The 18,173-nt window shown below is 51.8% G+C and overlaps 1 protein-coding gene across 2 annotated transcripts in view; it reads left to right on the top strand.

The window, feature by feature from the left end:
- trip10a (thyroid hormone receptor interactor 10a) overlaps window positions 1–18,173 on the top strand; it is a 47,105-nt gene that overhangs the window by 26,435 nt on the left and 2,497 nt on the right. Inside the window, exons 2-14 of one of the 2 annotated variants that reach the window (XM_088932318.1) lie at window positions 4,101–4,216; window positions 5,495–5,551; window positions 6,768–6,915; window positions 7,535–7,597; window positions 8,734–8,838; window positions 9,330–9,458; window positions 9,946–10,092; window positions 10,174–10,362; window positions 13,344–13,508; window positions 15,861–15,970; window positions 16,429–16,561; window positions 17,004–17,092; window positions 17,879–18,015. In XM_088932318.1, the coding sequence (XP_088788444.1) occupies window positions 4,101–4,216; window positions 5,495–5,551; window positions 6,768–6,915; window positions 7,535–7,597; window positions 8,734–8,838; window positions 9,330–9,458; window positions 9,946–10,092; window positions 10,174–10,362; window positions 13,344–13,508; window positions 15,861–15,970; window positions 16,429–16,561; window positions 17,004–17,092; window positions 17,879–18,015 (1,588 nt within the window). The remainder of the gene's footprint in view (window positions 1–4,100; window positions 4,217–5,494; window positions 5,552–6,767; window positions 6,916–7,534; window positions 7,598–8,733; window positions 8,839–9,329; window positions 9,459–9,945; window positions 10,093–10,173; window positions 10,363–13,343; window positions 13,509–15,860; window positions 15,971–16,428; window positions 16,562–17,003; window positions 17,093–17,878; window positions 18,016–18,173) is intronic. The other variant, XM_088932319.1, reaches the window with a different exon arrangement.

Raw genomic sequence — 18,173 nt, 5'->3', positions numbered from 1 at the left:
CGGAAAATATTTTCCTCATTTGTCTAAAAATGCAATTTGAACTGAAAGGGAGAGAGAGGGGGGAGTAAAACGCTGCAGAACTGTTTATCCCAGAAGACAGTTCAAAGGTCGCGAGTCCTTCAGGGGTAAGGAAATGTGTGGAATGCGCAGCGTATCTCCAGATGTCGCCGCCCCGGAGAATTTTCTGTGAGAAAGAGAGCCCGGCCTCTCTGTGTTGTCTGTGTGTTGTCCGGCTCTGTTCAGGGTGTGCAGTTCAGCCCTTGGCTGTAGGTGAGGCGCGCTTCATCTCCATTATAGGCAGTGTGTCCCATGGCTTGGCGCCACAAAATTCCTCGTTGGAATCATGTTCCCCTCCTCACACACCTCGTGAGGATTGAGTCTGCCTGCGTGTTGAGGAAAGAGAGTCCCGTTTCCTGATATTTTCTGATCAGGAATCTACTGTACAATAATGATGCTACATTTGTAAGCAATCTGCCTATTCTTCTTCTGCATGAGCCAGGGATTATTCAGCGTGTCACCGGGAGGTTAATGACCTTAACCGGCTTGGATAACCTGGGCCTGGTTTAATTTCATCCGCCTTGCTCGTCTCAGACGTCCATCCGTCCTGCTGCCTGAAGCTGGGTTTCGAGGAGAGGTCTTGTTTAGTCCTTGTCTGGGCTCTGGAGTGGTTCAAGTTAAATAGAAAGCAGAATGTGTGTTTTTTTTTTTGTTTTTTTTGGTTCGTGCCTTCTCTGGAAACCCTCGCACAGCGGGCAGTGTGCTGAGAGTGATGCAGGAAGCGGCCAAGGGCCGGAGTTTCTCCTGTCGGACTCAAGGGCTTCGTTGAGCTGGCAGGTGGAATTTTCTGGACGTTCTGTTGCGTCTGTGGTGGTTTTTCCCTTGGTAGACGCTCAGGCCACAGTGGGGAAATACTGCAAGCTGGTGGTTTCTGTTGGGGGGTGTGCGTGTGTCTGGCAGGGGGGTGGCCTGCGGTTTGTGAGTGAGGAGGAAGAAGAGGTTTGTTTGGAGCAACTGGGTCGTTTCTGGTGACTAACTCAAGAAACAGTAATGAAGGTCAGACCGAGGTAAAATCAGCACAGGAAATTCATAATAAGTTTGTTTTTTTGCTCCCCTCCCAAGAGAAGGTGGTGCTGGCCTGCACTTAACCTGGGTCTGTGAGAAGAAAACGGACTGTTCCATTCATCAGGTTGTGGGGGGGGTGCTCACTGTGTTGCAGCAGACAGTCCTGTTTCTTTTTTTGAAAAAGTCCCAAACTGCCTGAGAATGTGCTTGATTTAACACTAAGAGAAAACAAGTGCCGAGAAGTTTTCATACAAAGTAACCACTTCTTTGGACTTTTTGAAACGCTATGAATCCGACTCCCAGTAACAGGCCAGTTCACAATACAGAAATATTGACCTGAAAGAGAGCATGTGTGGTTCCTCACTGGCTAACTCTGCAGGTGTAAAGATCTGGGGGGGCATCACGAGGCATCATTCTTTTCATTGCATGGGATTTGGTCCCCCTGTGGGAGGAACATCCAACACTCAATGATGTTGCAGCGAGAGCTCAGGAAAGACAGGTGGATCTGTCCAGCAGAAAATTCCCCCAAACCTCTGGCTCTCAAGATGACTCCTGTTTCAGTCCCTTGTTACGTACAGGGCAGCCTCCCGCCTTTCACGGCCCAGTGAATTCTAGTGGGGAAGCAGAGAAGGCTCCCGCGTCGCAGCAGTTTGATCCATTTCAGGTTTTACTGGCTTCAGGGTCCTACGTAAACACCAGGTGCTGGTTATCTAGTGGTTACCTTATCTTGAGGAAATTTGCCTGAGCAGAGCTGTGTTGTAATTGTAATATTTCGCATTTTTGCTTCTGTGCATCACCAGACCAGATTGTACCAGCCCCCACGGTGTTGAAAACATGAGATGGATCAGACTGCTCTGCAGTGGGAGCCTTATTTGTACATTCCCACTATCCTACTTGCCAAGGACCCCTTGCGAACCAGTAGCGCTCCTGTGTTCCTCTCGTCCTGGAGAGGAGAGCACACTGGTGATTGAGCGAGGGGGGCCAGTTGGAAATGTGGGTTCGGACTCGGGTGATCTCCAGAGGTCTGTCCCAGTTAGCGATGCCCCTTTCTAACAAACAGAAATGAAATTTAGTCCAGATGTTTAAACGTACAAGACTGAAGAATGTGGTTGAATTATTTGATGCAGCTCCTGCACCTCCTTCTTTTTTGTTGTTGTTAAAGGTCTGAGTGAACTTTTATGGTGGAAAATGCGAAACTTGTGACACACAGCCCTCCGTACCTCCCAGAGGGCATTCTGCCTCTGTTAGTCAACTGTGAAGAAGCCAGAGAGAGAGAGAGGAACAAAAGACTCACACAAGACCAGGCTTGTGGTTGTGCTGGGCTCATCACTGTCTGGGTATTTCTCCTCGGCGTTCGTCACCCAGGCTGAGAGGGGCGCCAGAGAGCTCGGGGGTATGGGGACTGGGCAGCCAGCGCGGCTGTTCGAGAGGGATCAGTGCTCCAGCCTTGCGTGCCTCTGCCGCAGACGGGTTTTAAAAATGGCTCTACCTCCCAGTTCGACTGCGCGGGGTCTCGCGCAGATAAAGGGGGGAAAAAGGAGATGCGATGGTAGCCGTTGCTGTTACGGAGCGTTCCGGCTTTCCCTGGCTCCTGGGCTGGTGGGGAGGGGTGATCGAGTGGGGCAGAGGGAGGGGAGCTGCTCGGGCCCGGGTGCCGGGCTCCGGGTGTCGGGCCCAGGTGCCGGGCTCTGTAGATCCTGCCTCTCTGCTGTTCGGTGAGCTCGCCGGCCAGGGGTGCTGTTGCTGTGGGAGTTTGCGGATGTTGGATGTTTTTGTGTTTGAAAGGATGGCTGTCAATCAGATATTGTTTTTCCCCACTATTATCGCATTTATAGCTCCCTCAAGTTGCTTAATTGTGGTCAAGGTGGCAGTGAGACAGAATTGGAGATAGTTCTTTACACAAAAGGTTGTGGGAGTAGGGAAGTATACAAGCCAGACCCCACCAGTTATGCTGCTGAAACTGATAAACTGGCGTCTTTCGAGAAGTGTCAGGATGAGATCCTGGGGTCAATTAACTACTCACTATCAGACGAGTCAGAGAGCCTCTCGTAACAAGAAAGCCAGGGAGTAACGTTCAAGACCGAAAACATTGATGTTGATGGCGGCGTATTTTCTTATTTTTGTCAACTTGAGTCCCAAAAATCTCCGTTCTTGAAATATAAGTCAGACTGCACTCCAAATGGAGCACATAAATGAGCAGTTAGTTACTGGAGATTGATGACACACTTCTCTGTAGTCTCTCTGCCTTTATTTAACACACTTTTTGAAAAAGCTTCCCTAAATCCAGGCGGGAGGATCTCTGCAAGACAAATCGAGAAATAGTGTTGTGTAATTGGCCTTTAAAGAGCTTAATTAAGTGTAACATTTTTTGTAAAAAAAGTTAACCTGGTCACATCCTGCTTGTCAAATCATTCTTTCTCCCTCTTACCCTTTCAGAAATTCCAGCTTCTTCCTAATCTGGGCTCTTGTGTGCTGACCCCCCCACCTCTGTCATTATTTTGGGATATAACCTTTTCAAGGTCAAGAGGTTTTCAGCAGCCTGTGCTGAGAGGTTATGTTCTGTAGTCTTTGCACTGCTCCCAGGAGGAGAAAGAATGACAAGCATTCTATCGCCGATAGACAAGGACGTCAGTCCCTGCTCTCAGTATTGGAGAGCCTGTTTCTGGATGCATTACACCTGACCCTGGTTCCAATCCACTGCACTCCTTTTTTTTTTTTGGATGGAATCTGGCCTTTTCTTGATGTTAGTGGTAGACTAACCCAACCTTTGCATAATACCAAGCATTAAGAGGAGGTGACTCCAACACCGGTATCTAGTACCTTGTGACAGCCCAGCTGTTGACTGACGATGTGCCAGAGGTGTGGAAATACTGTGGGGAGAGTGAAACGGTTGTGTTCTGGGAAGGAAGGGCTGGGGGTGGGGTGAGGTGTTTGCCTTTTGCAAATAATGGCAAACGATTTCAAATGCTTTCAAATGCACCACAGAGGTAGAGTTTTAAAGCTGACTGTTTTTTCTGCTCTCCCCCCCCCCCCATCAGGACCAGTACGAGACCATCGAGAAGCACACCCAGTGGGGGCTGGACCAGGTGGAGAAGTATGTGAAGTTCGTCAAGGAGAGGACGGAGATCGAGCAGAACTACGCCAAGCAGCTTAGGTGGGGCCGCTGGCACTCTGCCCCTGTCTGGGGGAGTCAGGCACTGAGGATATTCCATCTAGTGCTTTAATTACTTCATCAGCAATCACCGTAATTGAAATAACTACATTTAACTTCATTGTCCCTTAGATAAGCAATTTCCTTGGTGCTGAAAGCTGTTTAAATAGACTATGGGCTACTGACATGACAGCAGAGGGGAAGGACTCTATGCTGCTGTGTTTGTGCCCAATCCAGCACTAGTTCAGTTGTTAAATTATTAATTCATTGACCTGTGAGTTTATAGTATGAGTGGAGGAATGACATGATTCCACTGCTGCCGAGCGAGAGCCTGGACTGCTCTGTAATCCCTTACTGAACCAGTTAGGAACAAAGTGTCACCTACAGTAGACACTTTAGTAGGCGCAACAGCGCCATCCCACCTGGGATTGAACCCACGTCCCTCCAGGCCAGAGCCCTGAGCACTGCTGCCAGCTCTGCCCATGTTGACCTGAGTGGCTGTCTCTGAACAATAAACAAAGTGACCTTTTCAGCTTGGTAGAGGCACTGCTGTGTGCCTTGTCTAATCGTCTCAGCGGGGGCAGCATTTTTCTTCAGACCGGGTCTTTGCGAGGCGATTTTGAGCTTCTCCACACCGAAACCCCCGGGGAAGGGAAGTGGGAGCAGACGGCACGTGACGGAGAGCAGGAAGTGGCAGGAGAGAGAGGAGGAGACGCAGAGCCCCTGGGGAGAGAAGAGCAGCCTGTGTGTTCAAGAGCTCTGCTCCTGCTGTCGTGGAGAAGAGTTAGACCCCTCAGCCAGAGCTCAGGGGGGCAGTCTCGTCCCTCTGTCCTGTGCCGTTGGGTTTCAAGTGAACCGGCGCTTTAATTGCTTAATTGATAGTTAATTGTTTAATTGACATTTAGATGCCTTGGGCGAGAGAGCACATCCCTCCTGCTTCAAAGCCTGTCAGTTCCCAGTCCTGCTTGGTCTTGGGCGCGAGGTCATCCCTGTGAGACGACCCCCCGAGATCTGTCTCCCTCCAGTCAGCTTTGTTGGTGCTTTTGCGCATGGAAGTGAAGGAGTGAAAGACTGTTGTTTTAAACCGTGGCCATGCCAGACCAGGCCTCAATTAAAACATCCCCATATCAGCTGCTTTCAACACCTGAACAGACTGGGCTCGGACTGCCCCCCCCCCCACCACCCTCCTCCTGGCTCAGGAAGGGATTGCAGGCCGGGCTGCCCAGCCTCCCTTCCGCAGGCCTGTCCGAGCCTGAAGGGTCTCTTCTCTGTCTCCTGCAGGAGCCTGACAAAGAAGTACATCCCTAAACGAGGGAACAAGGAAGAGCAGGAGTGCAGGTAGGGACGCCAGGCTTTTTTTTTTTGGGGCTGGGATTTAGAACGCTTTACGGGCGAATGAAAAATGCTGTTCTGATGCATGTGCCAGCAACAGGAAATTCCAACGCAGCTCTGTAAAAATTAATATTGTTTTTTGATAAACACAGACATGTCTTAAGCGGCAGGTTTTATACAAGCTTGCCGTCTCTCCCACTCTGCCACAGCAGAAAGGGCTGCGTCTCTCTCACTCGCTCTTTTCCCACTTGAAGACAAATCAAGTGTTTTCTGACGGGCTTGCTGTTCCCTTCCTGAGCAGGATGAGAGCTCTGTGTGCCCTCCTGTGGATTGCCTCAGGAACCAAAAGAGAAATCCTACCTTTGCAAAACCAAAAAAGGAATTGAGACCTCATGGGATCTTGCGCAAACGTCTCAGTTCCAGTAAATGCCACTTTGGACATCACAGCTGTGAGTTTGAGTATAGAATAAACTGGAAGATAAGATTCCCGTCTCAGGTGCTCAAGGCTGTTGGCACCCTGGGCTGTGTCGGGACGTCCCAGCAGAGCAAACTTCTGACCTCCCGTCTCTGCTCTGAGTACTAAGCACACTCCCAGCAAAGGCAACACCAGCCAGCCTTCGGGTCTCTGTGGCCTCTGTGTAATACTTCGTTATCGGAGGCCTGTCATCGCCACGGCGATACGCTGGGAGAGGGATGGGGGGGGGAGCTCTGCTATTCCAGGCGGGGGAGACCTTGGGATGTGGACAGACACTTCACGTAGCTTGATAATCCCGGCGCTGGCAGCTGGGACACGTCGTTGGCACAGAAGAGCAGGGGTGAAGGGTGGCACAGGGGACTGGGAGGCGTGACCCCGAGACCAGGCGGGCAGCTGCACCCCAAATAAATGAAGCAGCGCACAGGCTTTGCTGGTGGCTGGTGGAAGGCCAGCTCGTGTCGGGAGTATCTGGGGGAAAAAATGGTTTATTCTTTCAGCTTCCATTTTCTTTTCATAATGTGGCACAGTGGGCAGGCGGCGTGGTGGGCTTGTGGCATGTTCCAGCCCCTGGGTCTCCCCCCCCCTTCTGGGCTCCTGTCGAGCACACGAGTGTGCGCGTTAGTGAAAGTGAGCGCTGTTGCACGTGCCAGTTGGGCCCGAGGAGAAGCCTCTCGTGAACGATGGCGGTTTTTAACCCTGGCCCCGGTCTCTCCCTGGTGTCTGTGCCGGCCCTCTCCCCGCCTCTAGGTTCAGCCACTACCAGTCTTTCCAGGACATCCTGACGGAGATGAACGACTACGCAGGGCAGCGCGAGGTCATCGCGGAAAACATGATGCTGAACATCTGCGTGGAGGTCACCAAGTACCTGCAGGAGATCAAGCAGGAGCGCAAGACGGTGAGGAGAGGCCGAGCTCTCCAGTGCCCCCCAGAACTGGGCACTTGGGCATCCATGCGCCATTCACATCCACAAACTACAATTACCCCTTTCCCCACTTAGAGTCAGAGACAGCAGCCTGGAGGAGTGAAAGACTGGCAGTGAAGGCATAGTGCAGATTTAAAAATAATTGTCCAGGGCAGTTTGAGGGTTGCCATTGTGTTTGGATAAGGTAGACAAATTGCTGGAGAGGTTTTCATAAAACGTTTTACAAAGGGCCTCTCTTTGTGTGTTGGCCGGCGGTTTTATCCAGAGGAAGACAGGCTTCTGACTGAAGATTTTGTGTGGAACATAAGGTTTGAAAGATTGGGACAGTTGGTTTTGGGACTTTGCAGACAGAAGCCCTTTCACTTGAGTAGAGAGGTGTGGTTAAGCTCAAGTTAGGACATTTGTCCTAAATGTCCTGAAACATTTAGTTTCCATCCTGTTTAAACCTAGTAACTGGAGCTGAATTTGCCATACAAATTATAGGTGCAGTTGGGTTATTTGTTAGCATATATGCATGAGAACACATGTTGTGCCCATATAAAGTGTATATGAGTCTGATTTTCTCTCTTTCTGCCTGTGTCTCTCCCTGCAGTACTTGGCAGAAGGCAGGAAGGCGCAACAGATGCTGGAGAGCAGCTACAAACAGCTGGACAGTGTGAGTGTCCTCTGCTCGAGCCCTGGGGAGGCAGAGCCAGCAGGCCAGGGTTAAGGCTGTGAAGGGTATTGCTCCCCCTGTACTTCAGGGCCGTGTTTGTCAAGCCCTTTGAAATGAAACAAAAAAAAAAAAGCGTGCCTCCATTTCCGCCTGATTGTAAATTTCATTCATCTCATGCGTTGATGCTGGCTGTGATGGATCTGTCCGGGCTCTATAAGGAGACTGGTTTTCGGGGCAGGTCAGGTAAGATCTCGGAGGTCAGGGCAGTTTAGCTCTGCGGGCGGCCAGCGAATTGGGACCAACCGCTGCAACTCTGCAACAGAGAGAGAAATATTTTGGAATGTAGGATAATGACACGCCTCCCGCCTCCCAGAGAGCAGGCCACTAAGGGCAGGGCTTCTCATTTGAAAAGAAAGGTGTTGTTTTTCTTCTCTGCTGTTGCTGTGCGCTGCTGGACAGTTCTCCTGCCCTCAGTGTCTGGACAGGAAGTTTCCTGTCGGATCACCAGAGCCAGACGTTGCCCTAGCTTCGTTCCCAACTCTGAACCAGGTTTTATTTCACTTCTGTTGATTACCTTGTAACCAAGGTTGCACAGTCTACCTAAACCTGTTCAGTTTTAATTTTTTCTTTGGCTTTTTTTTCTTTGCAGTGTACTAAATTAATTATTCGATCCAAAGCAACTTCCTGTACATCTGCACCCATTTCTACAGCTGGGTATTTTACTACAGCAACCTGGGAGAAGGTCCTTGTTCAGGGGTACAACCGCAGTGCCCCAGCTGGGGTTCGGACCTGTAACCTTCCAGTTATGAATCCAGGGCACTAACCACTATGCCACACTAGATAACTCTAATTCTAGAGAGTTTTTCCTGATGCCAGAAACTATCCCCAACAATTTTTGAAAATCACTGTGTTAATGGAAGAAACGCAAACATTTGTAGGTATTGGCACAAAATTTTAATATACATGAACTGAACTACTGGATTGCCACTCACACTGGGCCAGTCCACTTACCACCCAAGGCGGTGCTTTCACACAAAGCGAATGTTTTGACCTAGGTCTCCAACGAGCAGGCCGCGACCCCTGGGTCAAAGTGCATGATGGGACAGGGGCCTTACGTTGACTCCTTGTGTTCTCAGAGCAAGAAACGGTTCGAGAGGGAGTGGCGGGAAGCTGAGAAGGCCTCCCAGTATGCCGAGAAGACAGACCAGGACATCAACGCCACTAAGGCCGACGTGGAGAGGGTAGCAAAGCCGAGCGACATTCTTTACGACCACACAACTTGAAGCCGTATTCTGTTGGCCACTGGGTATAGGGTTAAACCCTGGAGGGGGGGCATCCAAACATACTTTTCCTGCATGATTTTGGGAGTTGAGTAACATTGACCACCCAGAGTAAAAAAAAAAGAACATGCAGGCTCCATATAGAAGGAGCTGAGGGCTGGAATCACACACATGACATTTAAAGTGTGTGTTATGGGGGGGGTACTGCTTTACTCGGCATATAAAGACAAACTTCAGGGCTCGGCTTCGAACCTGCAGCCAACCAGCTTTGTCTCTCGCTGCTTGCTGAGAAAGGGTGAGAAGAATGCTGAGGTGTCTTCACAACATTGGCCGTCGTTCTTTTACCAGCATAGAGCCTCTGCCAACGTGACATTGATAATATGCCCAGTCCGGTGTCGTGGTGACGGGGTTCGGACGGACGCGCCCTCATCTCGCTTCTCCCCCGCTCGCAGGCCAAGACGCTGGCGCACGCGCGCTTGCATGTGGCCGAGGAGTGCAAGAACGACTACGCCGCCCAGCTGCAGAAGTACAACAGAGAGCAGAACCAGTTCTACTTCAGCGACATGCCTCAGATCTTCAACGTAAGGCACCCCTCCCTCCCCTCTTTTCAGATCGCTGGAGCGAGAAGGTCTCTGATCTCGGCGGTCCTGCCCTGCCCTAGAGCAGAGTGTTCCTGTGGTGCCGGTAATCTGATCTCGGAGCATTGTTATTGCCAAGGTTGCCTTCTGCACTCCTGGTGTGCTTAAGAAGCAAGCAGGCTACAATAAGTGCGATAAGATTTTCTAGGCTTTTTTTAAGCTAGAATGGGAGACAAGTTTAGAAACCACTTTTAAAGGCATCATCATCCGGGACTGAAGAAGCTTCTGATGCTGTTCAACGACGTTGATGTTTGTTCTAAACATTTATGTGCAATATGCACTTGAGCTTAAACCAAAATTAAAAACGAACAATAGGGTTTAGTTTTTGTAAATCCTGATCAGGGGCGCTTTTATCACTTTCTGGGCATGTTGATGTGCCTTTAGACACTTGGACTAGAGTGTTGAGTGCGCCCCCTGTCTTGCGTCGCAGAAACTGCAGGAAATGGACGAGCGGCGGATCCGCAAGCTGGCAGAGGGGTACAACACCTTCGCCGAGACGGAGAAGCGGGTGATGCCCATCATCGGGAAGTGCCTGGATGGTATTGCCAAGGCAGCCGCCTCCACCAACGAGAGAAACGTGAGTCGCCGGCGTGGTTCTTGGGGGTCCCGAGCCCGGGCGAGGTCTGTGAGCTGATCGTTCCTCGCCGCATCCCCGCAGGACTCCCTGATTCTCATCGAGATGCACAAGTCCGGGTTCGAGCGGCCCGGGGATTTGGAGTTTGAGGACTACAGCCAGGGCATCAACAGGGCCTCCTCCGACAGCAGTTTGGGGACCCCCAAGTGCCCCCACGATCGCCCCATGAGCAGGAACCGCAACAAGCTCTGGCCCTTCACCAAGAAGAACAAGGTAGTCTGGGCTTTCCAGAACAGCCGCTCGGCGAATCCAGAAGCTCATCGGAGCTGCTGGGCGCTCGGATCGAGTTTTTTTTTTAGTAGGGCAAGTTTTGGGTTTTGGAGCTGTAACGCCTCCGTTTGAATATTTTACCTGCGGCCTGCTGCTGCAGCTTGTCATTTTTGCACTGCGGTTCCTCAGTTTCCTCCTCGTACTGTGAGGCAGGCAGCTGTGTCCAGGCAGGTCGGGGGGGGCGTGCTCCTGGAAGTAACTGTAGCCAGACTGGTTTGTCTGGTTTCCACCTGGAAAAAAGACCAAAACTGGGCAAAAACGGTTAGTCCTGGCAGGAAGAGGGGGGATGAGGAGAAGGGTGTCTCCAGGTTTCTTCTGCGCAGGGTTCGAGCAAGGGGGGAGCTGAGTGCCGGACGTTAGCAGTGCATGGCCCCGTTTCTCTGTCTTTTGTAACAGGCCGTCCCAAACCTCTCCCCTGCGGGCCTGCGCTGTGGCCCAGCGCGAAATATTGCAGATCAGCGAGATGGCTTCCCGGCCTCTCCAGCTCCTAGCACATCCGGAGTTTGGACCGGGCTTAGTGCATTCACGGGCCCTACCGCTGTAACTGAGGATTGGCTGGTCCTGTCTGGGACATGGGCACTTGCCTGGCGCCGGGCTGGCAGAGGTTTGGACGGCGATCCGCGTCATCATGTCCCGTGCTTGTAGCTCTTCCCCTGGCTGAAGGCATGCCGGAGGTCCAGGTGCATGGCAGTGAAGGGGGAGGGGGGACCCTTGGAGAGCTGCCTAACCCCCCCGCCTCCCCACAGGACACACGTCAAACAGGCTGACTTAACGCCCTCCCCTCCCGTGCACGATGGCTCGGCGGCTGTACGCGATGTCCATTCAGGCCGGTCTCCTGTTAGAGCTCGGTCCTCGCTTTCCCTCAGGCCCTTTTACTCGTGTTCTTCCTTAATGTGCCTCCTCGCCTTCCCCGGAACAGGAGAGGTTTGGGTATTTCTTTAGAACATTTAGCCGCATCCTCTGTTCAGAATGGCTGTGGCATGAGTTTAGGCCGTTTCGTGTCGCAGCAGTCCAGTATGTGCTGCCTGTGACGGCGGCTCAGGCCCTTTCAAGGACTTAGACTGCGGGTGGACCTGGGACCTGGGGATTGTGGGTGCCGTAACCTAAAGCGGCGCGGCAGAAAGGAGCCCCCCTGAGCGCTCGTTCAGCGCCCGCTGGCTGGCGCGGTCTCTTCCAGGCCTGGAGAGACCCTGTGTTTGGTTAGTGGCGCCTGTGCCTCTCAGTCTGGCCCGTCCTGGACTCCTTGTCTGAAAGGGGCTTCTGAGCTCGTGGCCTGTCTGCCCTGGCGGGCTTGACTGCAGATCTGCTGCGCGTTGGCGGCGGAGCTTCAGTGAGCTGCACAGGAGAGGACTGTTTTTTTTTTTCCATGCTTCCATCGCATTAACACTTCATTGACAGCAGGGGGCCCCCGCATCCCCCCGCCCCCCCCCCACACAACTGCATCCCCTACCCCTCCTTCTGTCTGTCTCATCTGTCTAACTGCTCCCGCGGCATGTCCTAACACCCCTCTCTCTGAGCTTGTCTGTTGTCTTTCCTGGGGCTGGCTGTGTGTTACGCCCATCTCTGCTCAGTGCATTCTGCTGTGTGCTCTCTGTATAGCCAAGGGTGACCCCCAGTGTTGTCTGCTGTAGTGTTCGGTGCAGGGACGTGGTTCTGGGGTTTGGAAGTGGGGGGGGATCAGTGAATATGCAGCTGTTCTTCAGTGTTCAGAGTCACTGAGGGATGCATCAGGTAGAGCTGGGGTTACTGTCAGGAGCAACAGGACAGCTGTTTGTGATCCCATTCTTATTCCAAAAGCATTCGCCAGTTTGCAGCCAGGGAAATCTCCTGTGGGATTTACAGCAGGCAAATGACATCTCTGGAGGAAGTACTGTGGCTCTTTCCTGTGCCCTTCTCTTTGTTTAACAAAGCACTGGTTTGAGTTTTCTGACGCCTTTGCATTCCTGCTGCAGGGAATTGTTAAATCACTGCAGGCGTGCTGTTAAATCGCTTAATCTGAATTCCAGGGCACAGAATTCTGTATATTGCGGGGACGCCTAGCAGAAAACAGTCGCGTATTCCACTGAAAACTGTATATTTTTGTGGTTGTTGGTGCTGCAAATACCTTTTGCTTGTCTGTTTTCTTTTCTGCTACTGTCCTCAAAACAAAAAAAGGTGGTTTATAAAGTGTAGCATCTGTTGCTTCGCTTCATTTGCATTGGGAAGCACAAATCATTTCCATACCGGTACCAGCAGTGCTGGAAAAGGAACGCCTCAGTACTTGAGTTCATTGTTACTGATGGTCGTTTGTGAGATTGTGGCTGGCCGAGTCCCAGTGTGGAGCCCTGGATCAGCTCGGTGGCCGTGCTGCCCATGCTGACAGCCGAGCAGTTGGAAGGGGGCGTGGCACAGGAGTCTGCCCGCCCTCCCTGGTGCCCCCCCCTCCCCCATGTGTGGCGGGCAGGGTTCATTGACAGCCAAGCGCGAGAAAAAAAAAATGATGGGTCTGACTGAACTTCTTCGTTCATAGTCAAGAAAAAGGCCTTAGAAGACCTTGAGATTGGAGTTCTCAGACGGGGGCTCCTCCCAGGTGTGCACCCCTGTTCCCTTCACAAGGGAAGCCAGTCGTGCTACTGGTGCTAACCTGTGTAGAAGAGTATCGTGAGGCTCCTGTTGAGTTTTAACCGCATCCTTTTCGACAGTCAGGAAGAGGACAGTTTTCTGCCCGGAAGTGCTTCTGTGTTGGTGTTGGTGCTGCATTGTGTTCTCTGGGTGGGGGGTATCTCCTTACTGTTTTGTTGTCCCCCAGCTCCTCTTTGACTCCGTGCTGCTTGTGGGTGTTGATGTTGTCTCTCTTCTTTCCCATGTCGTCACCTGTCCCCCACCCCCCCCCCCCCCCCACCCACCCACCTTCCCTCCTTTCCCCTCCCTTTCTCCCGTCTCAGTTGCCCCCACCACCACTCACCCCCTTCTCCAACCCCCCTGCCCCCTCGCCCGCTAATGGACCCCCCTCCCCCAAGTTCAGCCGGGACCCCCTGTCTTACTGTCTGAATGAGATCAATAAGACCGTCAAACCACGCATCTCCTCCTTCAGGAGCCTGAAGAGAACGGTAAGTCCTGTGGGTCAAGGGTCAGAGGTCAGCAGATCCCACGCCTCTAGATTTTAAAGACCCAGGTTGAGCAAAGACCCCTCCTCTCTTAGGTCCAGAGTCTGGTTTGCAAACCCCTCCTAAGAAGGACACCTTTCTGTATTAGACTCTTAACTACTCAGGGCACAAACAAGTCACTTCAAAAAACACCAGTCTCTCCTATTCTCAAGGACGCGAGTTATAAACTCCCCAGAATGCTTTAGCGCAGTGTAACATGAAGTGGTCAATGCCGATACTCAAGAAGATGAGTTTTAATCGCTTATATAATCTGCGTTCAAAAGAATGTTTTAATCTTCTGTTCTGTAAGATTTATTGTCATGACAACAGCTGCAGTCCCATTGCAATCGCAGGTCGTAAGCTGTGACGCCCCACTGGGTTTGACTAAAATACTTCTACAGTAATCATGTGCTCGTGCCATATCCCCCAGGTTTGCTGGTCTTGACCCCCACTCTGTGTGACTTTGACATGTAAAGAACCCAGAGGGAGACCCATCTGTGCTCAGTTGACGCATCTTAGAAAGCACACAGCCATGAACTGACACTCCCTTTCAGCCCTACCCTTTCTCAGCTCCTGCGGCTGGCCAGCACGAGCAGGCAGTCTGTCGTCTTCTATTATTCTCTCAAAGACCTCTTGTTTTTGTCTCTTGTTGTTGTTGTTGTTGTCGTCATTTCCTTCAGTCCTTTCACCAGGAGAGGTTGTTGGTAATTATTTCCGAGTGTCCGGTTTGGTGTGAGGAACTCTGGGAAGAAGGAAGGAGGTGTCACACGTGACTCACAGGGTGGGGGGAGGTGGGGGTGGGAGGGAAGGGTGTGTCATCCCTTACAGAAACCCAGCTTCAGGTTATTAAAAGCCTGAAAAGACCAGCAGCGTGTTTGCTCTTGAACCAGTCGCTCGGATCCACTGAACGGAGATGGCGCTGAGGTGCAGAATGGATGCAAGGCGCTGTCTGCTTGAGTGTCTCCCCAGAGTGCCAGCTCAGGTGCACAAGCCTCACTTGAAGCAGAGAAGCTGGTTTAACCAGAGGGCCTGTGTTCAACACTGTGGGGAGTTTGCAGACTAAGAATCTGACCCTGAGCTGGACAGGGAAATAATTGGCTTTGTACGAACTTGTAGCTTGTTGAAATTGAGAAGTCTTTGTAAGGGATGAAGCACCCTGAGTTCAACATGGGAAGGGATCATTCTCCAAGTGTTTGCATTTTTTATTTTAGTACAGAATAACAGCGTTCATAAAGCATTAGTCCCCCTGCAAAACACATGACTCATTCATGCAGGTCTTTGCAGACTAATGATTTATGACCACATTCTTCACCTGTGAGCTCTCTGTATCCTAACGGTAAAGACTCTTGCGCACTGCTGTTGCATACACTTCTTACTGTGAATTCAACTAGTTAATACTGGCGCCTGGGTAAAATAACGCTTCAGCATTTAACCAGAATTGATCATTTCACTCCTAAGTCATCTTCATCTGAGAAATCTTTTTAAGTATTCAAAATGTTAACATGCAAAAGCAGTTGTCTGCATACTTTGGTTTAATTGAAGTGGGTGTGTTTTGTGGAAAGTGAAGAACAGACATTAGGAGTGAAGCATGCTCGCCATCTGGTGGGGGTTAGGTGGAACTGCAGCTAAGGAATGCAGCACAGCTGTTATGCGGGGCTGAGTCGCCCCAGCAGAAGGTGCTGGATGGACCCAGAGGTAAATGCTTCAGCCCTGCTGTTTTTATCTTGTGAGTCAGGGTTGGGAGTGTGGTTTTAGCTCTGCGACAAAGGTGTAAGAGGCTGATCCCGATAAAAGCAAAATTTCACTGGCAGGGAATGTACGAGAAGGGGTCTCTCAGTGCCGAAAGCCTTCACTGTGTTTTGGCACGGTTAAAACTCGCGAAGCTTTTGCTCAGATGAGATGACGTGCTTGTTCACATTGAACATCACATGTGTGCAGCTCCAGTCCTTGCGGGCCAGAACCCAGCTGGGTTTCTAGACCTCTTTAGATCATCAACAGCCGAAGACTTTTAGGTCAGCAGTGTCTGACTGTGATGCCCTCAGTCTGACCCCATTGGGTTTCCATTGCTTAACAAGCATTCTTAAGGTGCCCCTTTTGGTAGCTACAGGCCATGAAGCCTGAACTTGTTCACCTGCACTTGTTCTGCAAGCTGGTGCTCTGCCCTTGATTTGGCACACGCTCGGCCCGCTGCCATCTGAATGCCAGCCAGTCACCAGAGCTAAAGCCCACCAGCAGGCAATGCTCCTGTGCATGCTGGATTGCGTGCGCCTTGGCACCATGACCCGGTTCTGACCCGTCTGCCCCTCGTGCTGCCAGCCCACGATCACCGAGGACTTCGCCCACCTGCCTCCGGAGCAGAGGAGGAAGAAGCTGCAGCAGAAGATCGACGAGCTCAACAAGGAGCTGCAGAAGGAGGTGGACCAGAGGTGAGGATCTGGGCAGGCCTCTTCTGAGTGGCACTCTAATCCAGGCATTGCAGGTTCAAGCCGTAGTCAGGGTGCATGCTGACTGTGACCAGGATTACCCAAATGGTGGTGTATGAGCAACTGAACGCCACCTAGTGGAGGATGGGATTAGGAGCGCTGTCAGGTCCCAGACACTGGGGGGGGGCATGGCTCTCCTCCAGCTGGAGGTGAATCCGCAGGATGTGGCTGTGCTACCTGTGAGGCGAGGGTGGGCGAGGCAGAGGAGTCAGCCAGCACTTCCTCATTCTCCCCGTGTGCGGTCACAGGGTTGGCAGCCATGAGACCTGCAAACACACCCTTGACTGAGTGTAATCGGCGATCCCACATTTCAAGAAAAGTTGGGAACGAGGTCTCTTGTTGTTTCTGCCCATTTCCCTGCCCTTCCAGTAAGCTCTGCCTGCCCCCATTCTCTCCCGCAGCGAGGCCCTGAGCAAGATGAAAGACGTGTATGAGAAGAACCCCCAGATGGGCGACCCCAGCAGCCTGGCGCCCCAGATCGCCCAGACCGCCCACAACATGGACAGGCTACGAGGGGAGCTGCAGAAGTATGGGGTAGGATTTGAGGGCGGACTTGATACTGTACGAGGCAGACCTTGGGCAGTTTTGTACAGTGCGGCTCTTTAAATTGTGCAGAATGTGGGTGCCAAAGACACTTCCATTGTACTGCGCTCTTCACTTGACTTTGAATTTATAGCGTAAGCACTGAACGGGCAGGTCGGGCTTGCCAGTGTTTCTCTTGTCTGTGCAAACCAGGTCTTGTCCGCTATGGAATGTGCTGTTCAGTTTCGTGCGAGAAGATGCCTATTCTCGCAGCAGATGTCTTTCTTTCTTCTTGGCGTCAAAACCGACGGAGCTTCTCTGTTTGCAAGCTGATATGTCCCTTCATTCTCAGCCTGAAAAACCCGACTTGCCAATTCTCCCCACTCTCTCTAAAATGCATGTCGCTCGCTGGCCCCGGGAGGGTAAGAGAATCCTTTTGTTTCCTGTCGTGCAGTCGTGGCTCGCAGAGGCTGGGGGCAGCAGCGAGGGAACGCGTTACTCCGTCACTTTCAACAACAATAACGGATCCCATGAGAAATACAGGTAACTGCGGAGGAGTCCGGCCCCCCCGGTTGCTGCGGACAGCAGCAGTCCCTCCCAACGTGCACCCCTGGTCTCACGAGGCTGGGCCTGGGCCTGGGCAGCTCAGGGACGGGAGGGAAATCAGGGTGGCTGCTGTCAGTGTTGGTGGTGGACCAGTAGGTGGTGCTCTTCCCACTCATCCAGTTTCTAAACTAGTGCCCTAGTACAGTGGCCAGGAATACTGTGCTGTAGAGTATCTTTCAGGTGGGCTGCCATATTGAGTAGGGGTGTTAACCCTAGTATCCTGGTTAAAATCCACTCTGACCTTGTACAGTCTGACATCCCGAGAAGATCCCATGGTGAAGTCATTTCTTGTGAGTTTCTGCGAGAGAGAAGAGATCTCCGATTTCTTCTCGCCTCTCAGAATGATATGCAAGTTGAGTTTTGCTCCCGACTGTCCCCTTCTGAGAAGTGTAGTGGAGGGCCTCTTTTACAGACTCCTACCCTCATGCTTTCACAAGAGATCCTCACCCAGTTCCCTGCAGTTCAGTTCAGTTTTTGTCATATGCACACAATGCAGTGCAATGAAACATGCTTATTTGCATGTATGCTCCAATACAAAGACATTACAGGAAACACCAAAAACAAACGCAGAACAGCAGCAGCAACAACAAGAAGTTAAATAAAAAAAAGTCCGACAAGCAGTGTGAGCAATGCGATGGAGGAATGCTCTAGGCTCAGGGATGACTGTGAAGATCGCCTTGCCCAGCAGTGAGCCCTGAGGTCTGTCTGTGCGTCTGCCTGCAGTCCCGACGGCGCCCACTCCGACGGAAGCAACCCTGACCAGACCTCCCACGCCGTCTACGCCGAGTTTGACGATGACTTCGACGACGAGGACCCCGTCCCTCCCATCGGAAAGTGCACAGCGCTCTACAGCTTCGCAGGCAAGGCCCGGTTCGAATTCAGTGTCTCGGGCCCGGTTTGCACCCGGTGTCTCTCGGCCTGGGCGGTGCAGCAGGGAGGAGGAAGCTCTGAGCTGTCCCGTGCGTAGCGGGGGTTGTGTCGCTCTGTAGAGAATGGAGGATCGTGATTATCGCTGGAG

The sequence above is a fragment of the Atractosteus spatula genome, chromosome 14 (genome assembly GCF_055471065.1).
Source record: "Atractosteus spatula isolate fAtrSpa1 chromosome 14, fAtrSpa1.hap1, whole genome shotgun sequence".
Classification (NCBI taxonomy): Eukaryota; Metazoa; Chordata; class Actinopteri; order Semionotiformes; family Lepisosteidae; genus Atractosteus; species Atractosteus spatula.
The sequence above is the reverse complement of the archived record's forward strand: the minus strand, read 5'-3'. Positions and strand labels throughout refer to the sequence as shown.